A 14812-nucleotide genomic window follows, 5' to 3' on the forward strand; every position below is an offset into this window, starting at 1 on the left:
CTGCCAGAGAGTGTGGCGGAGGCAGGTTCAATCGCGGCTTTGGAAAGGGAATTGGATCATTGTCTAAAAAGGAAAGATTTGCAGGGCTCCACGGAAGAGGCGAGGCATGAATTGCTCCTTTCGAGAACCAGCATGTACACGACAGGCCAAATAGCCTTCACCTGAGCTCCAGCCACTCCGTCATACAACTCAAAGACTGTTCAGATTAATAGACCTTCTTGATTTGTCTTTGAGGAATGTTTATATGTGAAAAACTTGAACACAACTTCAAAAAAACAACTTAAGACATGTTGCGTTTTGTAGTTTTTTTAGGCTTTCCCCTTCCTCTGGACTCTCCCTGACTTATCCATGCTAATAGAATTCTGAGTTATACAGTGGAAACAGATGGCCGGGATCAAAGTCTACAGACCACTGGTTGACCAGTCCTGTGTACAATGTCCAATGCTGCCCTCCGATATGCAAGACGCAGAGGTGCCATGAGCCTGATTTAAATGCTGAGAGTCGATTGAAGAAACCTGTGCAACTCAATCTGGAAAGGGCAGCACGGTGGTTAGCACTGTTGCTTCACAGCGCCAGGGTCCCGGGTTCAATTCCCGGCTTGGGTCACTGCCTGTGCAGAGTCTGCACGTTCTCCCCGTGTCTGCGTGGGTTTCCTGCCTCAAATCCCGAAAGACGTGCTTGTTAGGTGAATTGGACATTCTGAATTCTCCCTCTGTGTACCCGAACAGGCGCCAGAGTGTGGCGACTAGGGGCTTTTCACAGTAACTTCATTGCAGTGTTAATGTAAGCCTACTTGTTTATTTATTTATTATAAGGGAGAAGCCCACGAGGTGATCTTGTACTGACAAATAAGACAATTGATTTGTAAAACTCCCAGAAAAGATGCATTTTTGTTAATGGGATGTGGGCGACCCTGGCAAAGCCAGTTTTTGATGCCCATTCCCATTTGCCCTTGAGCTGTGTTACTAGCTAGGCCATTTCATAGAACATACAGCGCAGAAGGAGGCCATTCGGCCCATCGACTGCACCGGCTCTTTGAAAGAGCACCCTATCCAAGCCCGCACCTCCACCCTATCCCCATAACCCAGTAACCCCACCCAACACTAAGGGCAATTTTGGACACTCAGGGTAATTTATCATGGCCAATCCACCTAACCTGCACATCTTTGGACTGTGGGAGGAAACCGGAGCGCCCGGAGGAAACCCACGCAGACACTGGGAGAACGTGCAGACTCCGCACAGACAGTGACCCAAGCCGGGAATCGAACCTGGGACCCTGGAGCTGTGAATTTACCACACAGGTTTGAAGTCAAATGTAGGCCGGGCCAGGTACAGGCGGCTGATTTTCTTCCCCGTAGCCCATTCGTGAACCAGCTGTGTTTCTCTGACAATCAATAATAATTCAACAGTCACTGAGGCTAACTTTCAACTCCAGAATTTTATTAATTGAATTTAAATTTCCACCCACTTCGAAAGGAGGACTTGAACCTATATCCTCAGAGTTTTAGCCTAGGCCTGTGGATTACAAGTCCAGCGACATTATCACTACACTACTGTGTCCCTCTAACTCCAGACAATTACTGAGCATTTGCCTAAATTGTAAGAATAGGACAAGGGGACATTCTCTAACTGATAAAAGGAAAACGGAGGCCATTTTCATACATTTCTGGTCAAGTCAGAGGGACAGAAACCCCAAACTCATTTAATTACTGATTAAATAAGTGGGCAGCACGGTAGCATGGTGGTTAGCATAAATGCTTCACAGCTCCAGGGTCCCAGGTTCGGTTCCCGGCTGGGTCACTGTCTGTGCGGAGTCTGCACGTCCTCCCCGTGTGTGCGTGGGTTTCCTCCGGGTGCTCCGGTTTCCTCCCACAGTCCAAAGATGTGCGGGTTAGGTAGATTGGCCATGCTAAATTGCCCGTAGTGTCCTTAAAAGTAAGGTTAAGGGGGGGGGTTGTTGGGTTATGGGTATAGGGTGGATACGTGAGGTTGAGTAGGGTGATCATTGCTCGGCACAACATCGAGGGCCGAAGGGCCTGTTCTGTGCTGTACTGTTCTATGTGGACTCTTCTTGATGGATAAAGCTTCGACATCAGGGATTATCTTCCATAGAATCCCGAGAGTGCAGAAGGAGACCATTCGGCCCATCGAGTCTGCACCGACCCTCTGAAAGAGAACCCTACCTAGACCCACACTACTGCCCTAACCCCATAGCCCCACCTAACCTGCACATCTTTTGGAAACTAAAGGGCAATTTATCACGGCCAACCCACCTAACCTACACATCTTTGGACTGTGGGAGGAAACCGGAGCACCCGGAGGTAACCCATGCACACACGGGGAGGACGTGCAGACTCCACACAGACAGTCACCCGAGGCTGGAATCGAACCAGGGGTCCCTGGCGCGCTCCCAGGCAGCACAGTAGCACAGCGGTTAGCACTGTTGCTTCACAGCGCCAGGGACCCAGGTTTGATTCCCGGCTTGGGTCACTGTGCGGAGTCTGCAGGTCCTCCCCGTGTCTGCGTGGGCTTCCTCCGGGTGCTCCGGTTTCCTCCAACAAATCCCAAAAGATGTGCTGTTAGGTGAATTGATCATCCTGAATTCTCCCTCAGTGTACCTGAACAGGCGCCTGAGTGTGGCGACTCGGGGATTTTTATATAACTTTATTGCAGTGTTAATGTAAGCCTACTTGTGACAATAATAAAGATTACTATGTGAGGCTGCAGTGTTAACCCCTGTGCTACCATTATATGCTAGTGGAAAATCGCTGAGCATGTTAACATAGTATTCCTCTGTCCATTCTTTAGGAGATGGTGTTAACTCACTTAATATAAACTAGTCAATGCCTTTGGTAATATGACCAACCAGAACACTGTCACACCAAGACGTTGTTCCTTTCCTGCTGATTTCATCAAAATTAATTTCTCGTCTTACAGTTTAAAATAAGAAGGGAAGACTTTGAGATTCTGCAAGCGGAGACCTCCTGAGCAATTAGATAGCAAGAAGAGAGTTAGGAAGCAGCCAAGCAGACCTGTCACTCCTTCCAATCCCTCGCGCCATCGCCCCATCCCACCCTCCTGTCAGCACCTGAGCCAAAGCAGCTGGCCTATTGGCCAGAGGAGCTGCCTCACTCAGAGCACGCAGCAACCTGAACTCAAAGCCAGGCTGTACCTGAACAATATAAATTCAGGTGTGCCTGAGATACACTTTCACATTGCTGCCTCTGAAACGCCACTCAGCTGCAGCCTGCGATCTCTGTCACGCCAGAAGACTGTTTGAACATTGGTTATTTTATCCTGCATTGAAAGCGTATTCAGCATGGACCACAATATGCGTTTGAACTATCACAAGGATTGTGAGAGTGCTGTCAATCGGATGATCAACATGGAACTCTACTCTTCATATTTTTACCTGTCCATGGTGAGTTCTACACCCAAAGCAAATCTCTTTGAGCTTGAAGCGTGAGTGAGTTCTAATAGGTGTTTTCAAAAGGTACCGTCTCCCTTTAAAGAGTCTGTGATGGCCTGCAGGAAAAGTTTTTATTTTGTCATTTTGCCTGGATTAAAGTTTGGAAAATAATTATTTCCCGGTCCTGTACACTTAGTTAACTCCGGTTGTCCACTGTTTGGTGCGATGCCATAATCTGGGATTAATTAAATCTGGGAAGAAAACATTCCGAACGTCGAAAATGTGCTCAGAATGACTGCATCTTTGGGTGTGCTGTTTCACACTGTAGCTAATGTCAGGCAGCTCCTGCTCAAACTAGCATTCCAGGGACATTATGAGCGTGTTAAATGGTCAAACCTCAATCTTGCTGATCAGAAGTCCTAACCCTTTGGAGTTTATCTAAAGCTAGGAAACCTGGAGGTACATTTTTATTCCTGTGTCTTCAGTAAAAGATTAAACGTGATTATAAATTGCAGGATGCCTCCATTTGGGGCAGTACGGTAGCATGGTGGTTAGCACAAATGCTTCACAGCTCCAGGGTCCCAGGTTCGATTCCCGGCTTGGGTCACTGTCTGTGTGGAGTCTGCACGTTCTCCCCGTGTGTGCGTGGGTTTCCTCCGGGTGCTCCGGTTTCCTCCCACAGTCCAAAGATGTGCAGGTTAGGTGGATTGGACATGCTAAATTGCCCTTAGGGTCCAAATTGTCCTTAGTGTTGGGTGGGGTTACTGGGTTATGGGGATGGGGTGGAGGTGTGTGCTTGGGTAGGGTGCTCTTTCCAAGAGCCGGTGCAGACTCGATGGGCCGAATGGCCTCCTTCTGCACTGTAAATTCTATAATTCTATAATTCTAAATCACAGCCGTGACCATACATGTCAAAAAGCACTTCATAAATCGCCCGGTGGGGTAAGGCGGTGGCGTAGTGGTATTGTCACTGGATTAGTAATTCGGAGACCCGGGGTAATGCTCTGTGGTCCTGGGTTCGAATCCCACGACGGCAGATGGTGGAAATTGAATCCAAGAAAGATCTGTAATTAAAAGTCTAATGATGATCATGAAACCACTGTCAATTGTCGTAAAAACCCATAATAACTCAGGGAAGGAAATCTGCCATCCTTACCCGGTCTGGCCCTACATGTGACTCCAGACCCACAGCGATGCGGCTGATTCTTAACTTTCCCCCTCCGAAACGGCTGAGCAAACTGCTCAGTTCAAGGGCAATTCGGGATGGGCAACAAATGCCGGCCCAGCCCAGCAACGCCCATTTCCCAAGAATGAATATTTAAAAAAAGATACTATGTAAATGCAAGTATTCATCTTCCTTTCCTGCTGCTTTGCACCCACAAATTTCCCTTTTGCCTACGTGGCCTACGTTGATCCTCTGCTGATCGAAAATCTCCCTCAAAACAAAGCCAATCGATCTAATGTTCATTTTCCGTAATGTGTAATCTCAAGCCGTCATTTATGGATATAATTTTCCCAAATTCGGAACAGAGTAACAACTGATCAGTGGGGAAAGAAAATCCTGTCTTCTCTTACTGGGTCGAGTAACGTTATGAACTAATTCAGTCAGCTCACAAACTGGTGGAGGTTGGATCATTCTTGTCGTTATGTTTTGGTAATCATCCATCAATAATATCTGCTATAATTAAAAACAGAAAAATCTGGATAAGCCCAGCAGGCCGGGCAGCATCTGCAGAGAGAGGAAACAGAGTTAACATTTCGGGTCTAAATGGTTCTTCTACATACTAACTAGGGTGGTGCAGTGGTTAACACTGCTGCCTCACAGCTCTAAGGTCCCAGGTTCGCTTCCGGCCTCGGGCGACTGTCTCTGTGGAATCTGCACGTTCTCCTCGTGTCTGCATGGGTTTCCTCCAGCTGCCCCCCCCCCCCCCCCCCCCCCAGTCCAAAGATTTGCAGATCAACTGGATTGGCCATGATCCAGGCGTGGGGTAGGGGTGGGGGGAGTGGGCCCAATGTAGAATGCTTTTTTCGGTGCGTCGGCTGAATGGCCTCTTTCTGCACTTTAGGGATTCCACGGACTCTTTCCGATATAACGAGTTGACAAGCTAATCACAATGACTGAATGTGAAGATTTGTGGCAACGTCTCCTTTCGTACTGATCCGTGCACGTCGTGGAGACATAGGGCAGGATTTTCCAGCCGTTCCTACCAGCGGGATTGTCCAGTCCTGAAGATCCCCCCCCCCCCGTGGCAGGGTGGAAAGCCATACCAAACACTAGTGGCCAATGGAGAGCTTCCTCTGCCGCCGGGGAACATGCCGCGATGGGGCCGGAAAATACGGCCTGAGAGACATAATGGCACCGAAGGAGGCCACTCTGTCCATCAAATCCATGCTGGCTCTCCAGTCAGTCCCATCCCCCCCCCCACCTCCCCCCCCCCCCCCCCCCCCCCCCCCCCCCCCCGTTTTATTTCCATATTTCCGTAAGTATATTTGACTCAGGAGTCTGTCATATTCCATTTTGAAATGATTGACTGTCTCTGCTTCCACTTCCCTCGACGGCAACAAGCCCCAAGTCAGTATTATTCGCTGCATTAAAGTTTCTGTCCCCTATTCACCCTCACCCCGCACCCCACCCCGCACCCCACCCCGCACCCCACCCCGCACACCATCCCACACCCCACCCCGCACCCCACCTCACACCCCACCGTGCACTCCACCCTGCACCCCACCCCGCATCCCACCCCACACCCCACCCCGCACCCCACCCTGCACCCCACCCCGCATCCCACCCCACACCCCACCCCGCATCCCACCCCACACCCCACCCCGCACCCCACCCTGCACCCCACCCCGCACCCCACCCTGCACCCCACCCCGCATCCCACCCCACACCCCACCCCGCACCCTCACCCCGCACCCTCACCCCGCACCCCACCCCGCACCCCACCCTGTATCCCACCCCGCACCCCACCCCGCATCCCACCCAACCTCTAGCTCAAAACCAGAAATCTGTGTCCCGCAGTACCATCAGCTAACGGGAACAGCTTTTCTTTTAAAAAAAAATTTAGAGTACCCAATTCATTTTTCCAATTAAGGGGTAATTTAGCGTGGCCAATCCAACTACCCTGTACATTTTTTTGAGTTGTGGGGGCGAAACCCACGCAAACACGGGGGGGGGGGGGGGGGGAATGTGCAAACTCCACACGGACAGTGACCCAGAGCCGGGATCGAACCTGGGACCTCGGCTCCGTGAGGCTGCAGGGATAACCCACTGCGCCGCCGTGCTGCCCCGGGAACAGCTTTTCTTAATGAACCTCATCCAAACCTGTAATTATCTTGTCCAGCTCTATCAGATCACCCACGTTTCAAGGAGAATGGCTTCTGCGACCTAACCTTTTAGGGAAATTCCCTCATCCCTGAATTCTGGTATATTTCCCTCTCCTCCCCTTTCCTCTTTGGAAAAATTATTATTTTGGGATGTGGGCATGCTGGCATCTCTCCCCCCTCCCCCTCCAATTTAGCCTGAGAAGGTGGTGGTGAACTGCCTTCCCGAACCGCGGCCGACCATGTGACGTAGGAACACCCACAGTGCTGGTAGAGGGTGGTTTTGGGATCTCGACCCGGCGCCAAGTCTGTGATATCCTCCGGTGCTTGAACCTGCTGGCACGATTCATTTGGCATCAATGGGGCCATTTCTGCCACTTTGTATTCCACACTGCCCCCCCCCCCCCCCCCAAAATCTATGAGTTAATTTGGATACATGAAGAAATTCATGTTGCCAGAGCATTTCTCTTTAAACTGCCCATTGCTGGAAACGCTTAATTCTTCTTCTGAAAACATGAATTTACCAGAGAGCCGCACTTAGAAAATTCTAGAAAAAGGACACATTTTGAGGCCTCAACTTCGCTCAGAGAGAGCACTGGGATGGGGGTGGGGGGTGCGGGGAGGGAGTGGGGTGGGGGGTGCGGGGAGGGAGTGGGATGGTTACAAATCATCAAAAGTGTCTGCGTGGGCCTCTTAGCCTACCTAAGCTGTCTGAGACAACGCTGCCTGAAATAATCCTTCCCTCTTCTTGCTCAGCTGATAGGAACTCGGTTTTTGAGAACAACCTTTTATCCTTTCTCATTGGACAAACTAGATGTGCGTCCACTGGAGTTTCGAAGAGTAAGAACTAGGGGCGACTGATTAAAAATAAGGAGTCGCCCATTTAAGACAGAGATTCTTTTCTTCTCCCCGAGGGTTGTGGGACTCTCTCCCTCGAAAGGTAGTTCAGGCAGAGTCCTGATCATTTATAAGGCAGAAGCAAATAGATTCTTGATCACCAAGGGGGTGAAATGGTATTGAGGGTGGGCAGGAATCTGAAGCTGAGGTTAAAATTAGATCTGCCATGATCATATTGAGAGGCAGAGCCGGCTGGAAGGGTGGGTGGCCTACTTCTGGCCCCTAATTCGTAAGTTGGTATTGACCTAACAGATCCTAAAGTTGTCCAAGTCATCTCCAATGTTTCGACTAATGCAAAGAGAATCTCAGACCACGCCTGCGCATTTTTTAATGCAGAGATAATTTTTTAATGCATTTTTTTAATGCACTAATGCAAAATGCATTTTTTGTGCATTAAATTTTTAGTGTATTTTTAGTGCACTTAATTTAGTGCATTTAATTTTTAGTGCATTTTGATGCACTAATGCAAAGTGCATTTTTAGTGCATTTTTTAATGCAATAATGCAAAGAGAACCTCAGACCACGCTTGTGCATTTTAAAAACCGTGCTAATGGCTGTCCTGTCACAGTTGAATGAGAATGAGAAAGCCTTATTAGTAATTAAATGGACATTGAACTATTTTGGGCGTGTGCTAATTGTATGAATTCCCAGTAAAATGGATAGGGCTGGGTATGTGTTTCTGTGATGGGGCTGAACCTGACTTAATGATAACAGCTGGTGAGCAACCCTCGACCAGAGGGAGCTGGGACAATTCTGTTTTGATAATTAGCTGGCCAATAAGAACCATAGAATCCCTACAGTGCAGAAGGAGGCCATTCGGCCCATCGAGTCTGCACCGACCTTCCAAAAGAGCACCCTTCCTAGACCTGATCCCCCGCCCTATCCCCGTAACCCCACCCAACGTTTGGTCACTAAGGACCAATTTTTTTTTTAGCACCCACCTAACCTGGACATCTTTGGACTGTGGGAGGAAACACACGCAGACATGTCAAAACACGCAGACTCCGCACAGACAGTGCGGCACGGTAGCATAGTGGTTAGCACAATTCCTTCACAACTCCAGGATCCCAGGTTCGATTCTTGGCTGGGTCACTGTGCGGAGTCTGCATGTTCTCCCTGTGTGTGCGTGGGTTTCCTCCGGGTGCTCCGGTTTCCTCCCACAGTGCAAAGATGTGCGGGTTAGGTGGACTGGCCATGCTAAATTGCCCTTAGTGTCAAAAAGGTTAAGCGGGGGTGCGGGGATAGGGTAGATATATGGGCTTGAGTGGGTTGCTCTTTCCAAGGGCCGGTGCAGGCCCGATGGGCAGAATGGCCCCCTTCTGCACTGTAGATTCTATGAACACAGTCACCCAAGCCGGGAATCGAACCCAGGACCCTGGAGCTGTGAAGCAACAGTGTTAACCACTGCTACCGTGCCGCCTATCAAGATACTGCTGAAATATTCCTGATTCTAAAAGATTTCTTGATAATGGAAATGCAGGGAAAGCAAAACATTTTATTTTGCTAATTCCCCAATGCCAAAGAAATTTAGCAGAACAGCGATGAGATGTTCATCGTGGAACAACGGGACAGTAACATAATGATAATGTTACTAGACTAGAAGTCCTGAGTCCGCACGAATGTTCTTGAGACATCAGTTGAAGTCCCATCATGGCGGAAGGGAGAATTTAATTTCAATGAATTAAGAAATCTGGAATAAAATGCTAGACTCAGCAATAATCATCATGAAACTGCTGAATTATTGTGGGAAAAAAAACACTCATTTGGTGCCCTAGTGACCTCCAGGGGTGGGAAATCTGCCAATCTCACATGGCCTGGCCTACATGTGACTCCAGCCCCATTGCAAACTCTCACTTGCCCTCTGCACCACATGGACGGCAGTAATTTGAGAAGGTACCTCACCAATACCTACTCGAGTGCAATTGATGATGAATGGTGGCCTTTTCAGTGACATTCACGTTGCACGCCAAAAGTTGGAGGCTTCGTAGCCCCCTCTGTATTCTGGGAAGCAGATCACCTCACTTTGGTAACCCACTGGATGCATTTTTCATTCATCTGTCACCCCCTCCCCATCCACTATTTTGCAGTCATATTACTTTGACCGAGGTGACATTGCTCTGGACAACTTCATGAAGTTCTTCAAGAAACAGTCAGACAAGGAACGTGAGCAAGCGGAGAAGCTGATGAAATTTCAGAATCAGCGAGGAGGTCACGTTGCCCTGCAGGATATCAAGGTTAGTGTGGAGAAAACGACTGTTTGGAATGTGGTTTTGTTACATCTGTCCTGTTGAGTCCTGGGTGAAAAACTTTGACAGCACGTGTCTTTTCGGCAGCAATAATCATATTCTGTGCTACCAAGTGATTCAGCGTCTACCTACTTGTTTCAAAGGTCGGGAGCCTCTGGTGCCGTCAACGTCTATGGCTGTTTATGGTTCTCGCCGGCTGCGGTACTGGGGAACCCTCCGTGTGGGGGGGGGGGGGGGGTCGCCTTCGGCAGGGGCGGAAGACCCTGCCAGCAGGAAGGGCAAAAGCAAACTGGTTATTAACTCACTCTTTACAGCCAGCTTCTGGAAGAATTCTTTTTTTCATAAATGTTTTTTATTGGATTTTTGAACAGAGTATATTTTGCCGTTATGTACACGGGCACTTCTGGAGGGCAGTCCTCGGGTGGGTCTGGTGCCGGTGTTGCCGCTCGCTTCTCCCGGCCAGATTTCACCGCTGTTGTCTTCTCGTGCACACTGCCGCTTCAGCCCTTTTCTGCCTGTGTTCTGCTTTTTCTCTGTTCCTGTGGATGTTAAGTTGGTTAACGCTTCCCTGTTCCCCTCCCCCCCCCACCCGTGGTTCGTCTTTCCTTCCCCTTAGACTAAGTTGTCCCCCCCCCACCCCCCTCTCCCAGTCTATCTCTCCCTCTCAGGCTTTGGCTGCTTTCCCCTGGTTCCTGGCTACCCTGCTATTCATCTGCTTGTTTGTTGGCTACAAACAAGTCCCGGAACAATTGGGTGAATGGCTCCCACGTTCTGCGGAAGCCGTCGTCTGACCCTCGGATGGTGCATTTAATTTTCTCCATTGGGAGAGATTCCGAGAGGTCGGACAGGCAGTCTGCAGCTCTGGGCGGTGCTGCTGACCGCCAGCCGAACAGGATTCTACGGCGGGCGATCAGGGAGGCGAAGGCAAGGGCGTCCGCCCTCCTCCCCAGGAATAATTCTGGCTGGTCTGAAACCCCGAAGACCGCCACTTTCGGGCATGGCTCCACCCTCACCCCCGCCACTTTGGACATTGCCTCGAAGAAGGCAGTTCTGGAAGAATTCTTGAGCAAAACTGCTCGCTATTCACTACTCAATATGGAATCTGATTGCATTATGGCAGGGAAAGAATAAACCAGAGCAAGGAATGCTCTCCTGGGATTAGAATATAAACATTTTGGTAACAACAGAAGTCCCATCGAAATCATAGAAAAGTTACAGCACAGAAGGAGGCCATTTGGCCCATCCTGTCCATGCTAGCCCTAGGATGCCCTGCTGCCTTTTCTAATCGCATCTTCCTGCACCCGATCCGTAGCAGTGTAGGTTAGAGCACTTAAGGTGCAGATCCAGGTTCTTTTAAAAAGAGTTTAGGGTCTCTGCCTCCACCACCAACTCGGGCAGCGAATTCCAGACTCCCACCACCCTCTGCCTGTCTGTCTGTGCCCCGAACTATTGAATCCCCGATCACTATACTCCTGCCACTTGTTTTTCTCCCACCCACCTGAGCAGACGTGCCACCCACGGTGCCGTGGATTTGGCTGCTGTTGCTTTCCCCTGAGAGGCCATGCCCTCCCCAACAGTATCCAAAGCGGTATATCTGTTTGAGAGGGGGGTGGCCACATGGGGGGGTCTCCTGCAATGCCTTCCTGAGTCACTTACTGTCTCCTCCTCTGATGTAGTTCATCACTGAATTTCCCCGTTATTTCTGCTTTCCATTAGACTGGAACAGCGCAGGTGGGTTTTTGAGATTTTGGGATCCAATTGTGGGAAAGCCTTCATTCCACAATGCTCCTGCCCACCACCTCAAAGTCTGTGCATTTACCCGCACCATAAAGCGAGCTGGGACAATGGATAAGATGCCCATGTAGGAACATAAGAAATAGGAGCACAAGCAGGCCATTCAGCCCCTCGAGCCTACTCCACAATTCAGTAAGATCTTGATGGATCTGATCATGGCGTTGACACCACCTCCCTGGCCCGCCCGCCCCTCGTTATCCTTGACTCCCTTATAGATCAAAGATCTGTCCAACTCATCCTTGAATATATTCAATGCCCCAGCCTCCACTCTGAGTTATAGAAGTCCAAAGATTAACGAGCAACCCTCAGAAGGAAGAATTTCCTCCTCCCTCATCGCTGGGAAACCCTTTATTTGAAACTGGTGCCCCCTAGTTCTACACGAGGGGAAATATGCTCTCACCTTCTACCCTTCCTCAGAAACTCATACGTTTCAATATCTCATTCTACTAAACTGTACAGGCCCAACCTGCTGAACATTTCTTCATAGGCCACCCCCTTCATCCTTGGAACCAATCAATTGAATGCGGCACAGTGGCATAGTGGTTAACGCTGCTCCCTCACAGCGACCAGGGACCTGGGTTCAAATCCGGCCTTGGGTGACCGACTGTGCGGAGTTTGCACATTCTCCCCGTGTCTGCGTGGGTTTCCTCCGGGTGCTCCGGTTTCCTCCCACAGTCCATAATGGGAAGGTTAAGAGGATTGGTCTCAATTGATTAATTGCCCTTAGTGCCCAGGATGTGCAGGTTAGTTTGAGGGGTTATTGGGATAGGCTGGGGAAGAGGTCTTGGGTGGAGTACTCTTTCAGAGGCTCGACTCGATGGGCTGACTGGCCTCCTTCTATAGGGATTCAACGATAACCTGGATTCCGTGGAATTTTGTGCTTCCTTGAATGTAAATCTGACTACTACTAACCAGGCTTTACTTCCCTTTCAAGAGACCAGACCAAGAAGACTGGGACAGTGGTCTTCAGGCAATGCAATGTGCTCTACAACTAGAGAAGAATATTAACCAAAGCCTGTTGGAACTCTACAAACTGTCCAAGGATAGATCAGACCCACATGTAAGTATTCAGAAAATAAAAAATCTGTTTTTGGGAATTCAACATTCATTCTGAAAGATGTTGGTGGAAAGAGATTTAGATTTATGCGGCGACCATTTCCGAACACCTTATTACCAGGAGTTCAAAAGTCTGCATTGGGTGTAGTTTTGGAATTGCTTCTCTTTTTGTTCTAAGTTCAACTGCTCCGACATGGCACAGGAGTTTTCACAATTCGTTATTAAATTAGAGAACTCATTGGGTTCTCAAATCTCATTTTAACTCAACGTGTGAAGACGCTCGACTTCCTTCGGCCTACTCTTTATTTGGACAAGTGAACCGAATGCTTTACTTGATGTGGGCGAAGGAGATGGTAATATTTTGGAACTAGCCAAACATGGTGACAGCTGTGTTCTAAAACTGTTAATTCGGTGATAAGTAGAACGCATAGACGAATTGGCCGGCATGGTGGCACAGTGGTTGACACTGTTGCTTCACAGCGCCAGGGTCCCGGGTTCGATTCCCGGCTTGGGTCACTGTCTGTGCGGAGTCTGCACGTTCTCCCCCCCGTGTCTGCGTGGGTTTCCTCCGGGTGCTCCGGTTTCCTCCCACAAGTCCCAAAAGACGTGCTCGTTAGTTGAATTGGACATTCTGAATTCTCCCTCAGTGTACCCAACAGGTGCCGGAGTGCGGCAACTAGGGGATTTTCACATTAACTTCATTGCCGTGTTAACGTAAGCCTACTTGTGACAATAATAAAGATTATTATTATAGTACAAATTACCAACGAGGTTTATTTCAATACAATTCTAATACTCCTCCGCTCCCCAAAGTGTCTCTTTCCCCGACCTGCAACTGGGCCGTATTTTTAGGCAGCTGGGGAGGGAAAGCCCCGCCCCCTTAAAGGGGCAGTCCCATCCCCCTTAAAGGGGAAGTTCATACTCCGGGGAGGTCATGGGAAATCGTATTGTCCTGATCCCGGGACCTCCAACAGAAACGTAAGGGCCTTTGGAGGGAGGAAATATTTTGTTTGACACCAGATGTTAGATCCGTTGTTTGAGTAGAATGGACCTGTAATGGTCGAGTAGAGTGGGATTATATTCTTTGAAGTTTAGAAGAATGAGGGATGACCTTGTTGAAATTCCTAGTGGGCTTGACAGGGTGGATGCCAAGAGGCTGTTTCTCTGGCTGGTGAGTGGAGCCAGGAAGGGGGTGGAGGCAGGGGGAGGGGGGGGGGGGGGGGGGAGTCAGAGGTCAGCCATTTTGGAATGCGGTGAGGAGAAATTTCTTTACTCATAGGATTGGGAATCTTTGGAATCCTCAACCTCCGGGAACCATGGATGTTCAGTTGTTGGGTATATTCAAGACTGAGTTTGATAGATCTTTGGGCACGATATGGAGATAGGGCAGTAAAGTAGAGTTGATATAAAAGTTCAAGAATGATCTTATTGTCCGGTTGAGCAGGGTTCAAGGGGCTGTTTTGGCTTCACCTGCTCCTATTTCCCTTGCTCCTCTCGCAATAGGAGGCATGAACAAACATGCATAATTTGCCCTGAGTGCTTCACGCTTGAACAACGCGATTATTTTTCAGTCTCAAAGCATTTAGTACTTTGTGCACAATAAACAGTGCCTGGCTTCATTCTCTTCCAGCTGTGTGACTTCCTGGAGACTCACTACTTGGAAAAGCAAGTCAAGACCATCAAGAAACTTGTGGACCACGTCACCAACCTGCATCGTCTAGGTGCCCCCCAGAATGGCACGGCCGAATACCTGTTCAACAAGCACACCTTGGGGGCAGAGTAGATACCCCAACAGCAGTCTTTGACCTCTGACCCCGAATGCGGGGAATATCGACTTCTCAACAAACGTTCTCCAGGTCCCCCCCCCCCCCCCCCCTCTCTCTCTCTCTCTCCCCCCCCCCCACCCGAATAAATATTGACTAGTTCTAGATTTGATGTCTGTTACAAAATGTCTCACTGTTTAGCGAAGTTTATCTTCACAGCTACTATTGCTGGGTTGTATGAATGCTCTCGTTGACTAATTTGGCAGCAAGGTCAACACAAACCCCTGGAATTGGACTGAATAAAGAAATGTCTCATGTCACAC

The 14812-nt window shown here is 49.2% G+C and overlaps 1 protein-coding gene across 1 annotated transcript; it reads left to right on the forward strand.

Annotated features, from left to right (window-relative positions):
* The first annotated feature begins 3198 nt into the window (after window positions 1–3198).
* Window positions 3199–14601, forward strand: LOC119956291 (ferritin, heavy subunit-like). Its single transcript, XM_038783373.1, has 4 exons — window positions 3199–3421; window positions 9718–9864; window positions 12605–12730; window positions 14357–14601. Exons 1-4 carry the CDS (start codon window positions 3320–3322, stop codon window positions 14507–14509), a joined length of 528 nt encoding a protein of 175 aa, XP_038639301.1. The 5' UTR covers window positions 3199–3319; the 3' UTR covers window positions 14510–14601.
* Window positions 14602–14812: the final 211 nt, after the last annotated feature.

This window comes from Scyliorhinus canicula, chromosome 23 (assembly GCF_902713615.1).
Source record: "Scyliorhinus canicula chromosome 23, sScyCan1.1, whole genome shotgun sequence".
Taxonomy (NCBI): domain Eukaryota; kingdom Metazoa; phylum Chordata; class Chondrichthyes; order Carcharhiniformes; family Scyliorhinidae; genus Scyliorhinus; species Scyliorhinus canicula.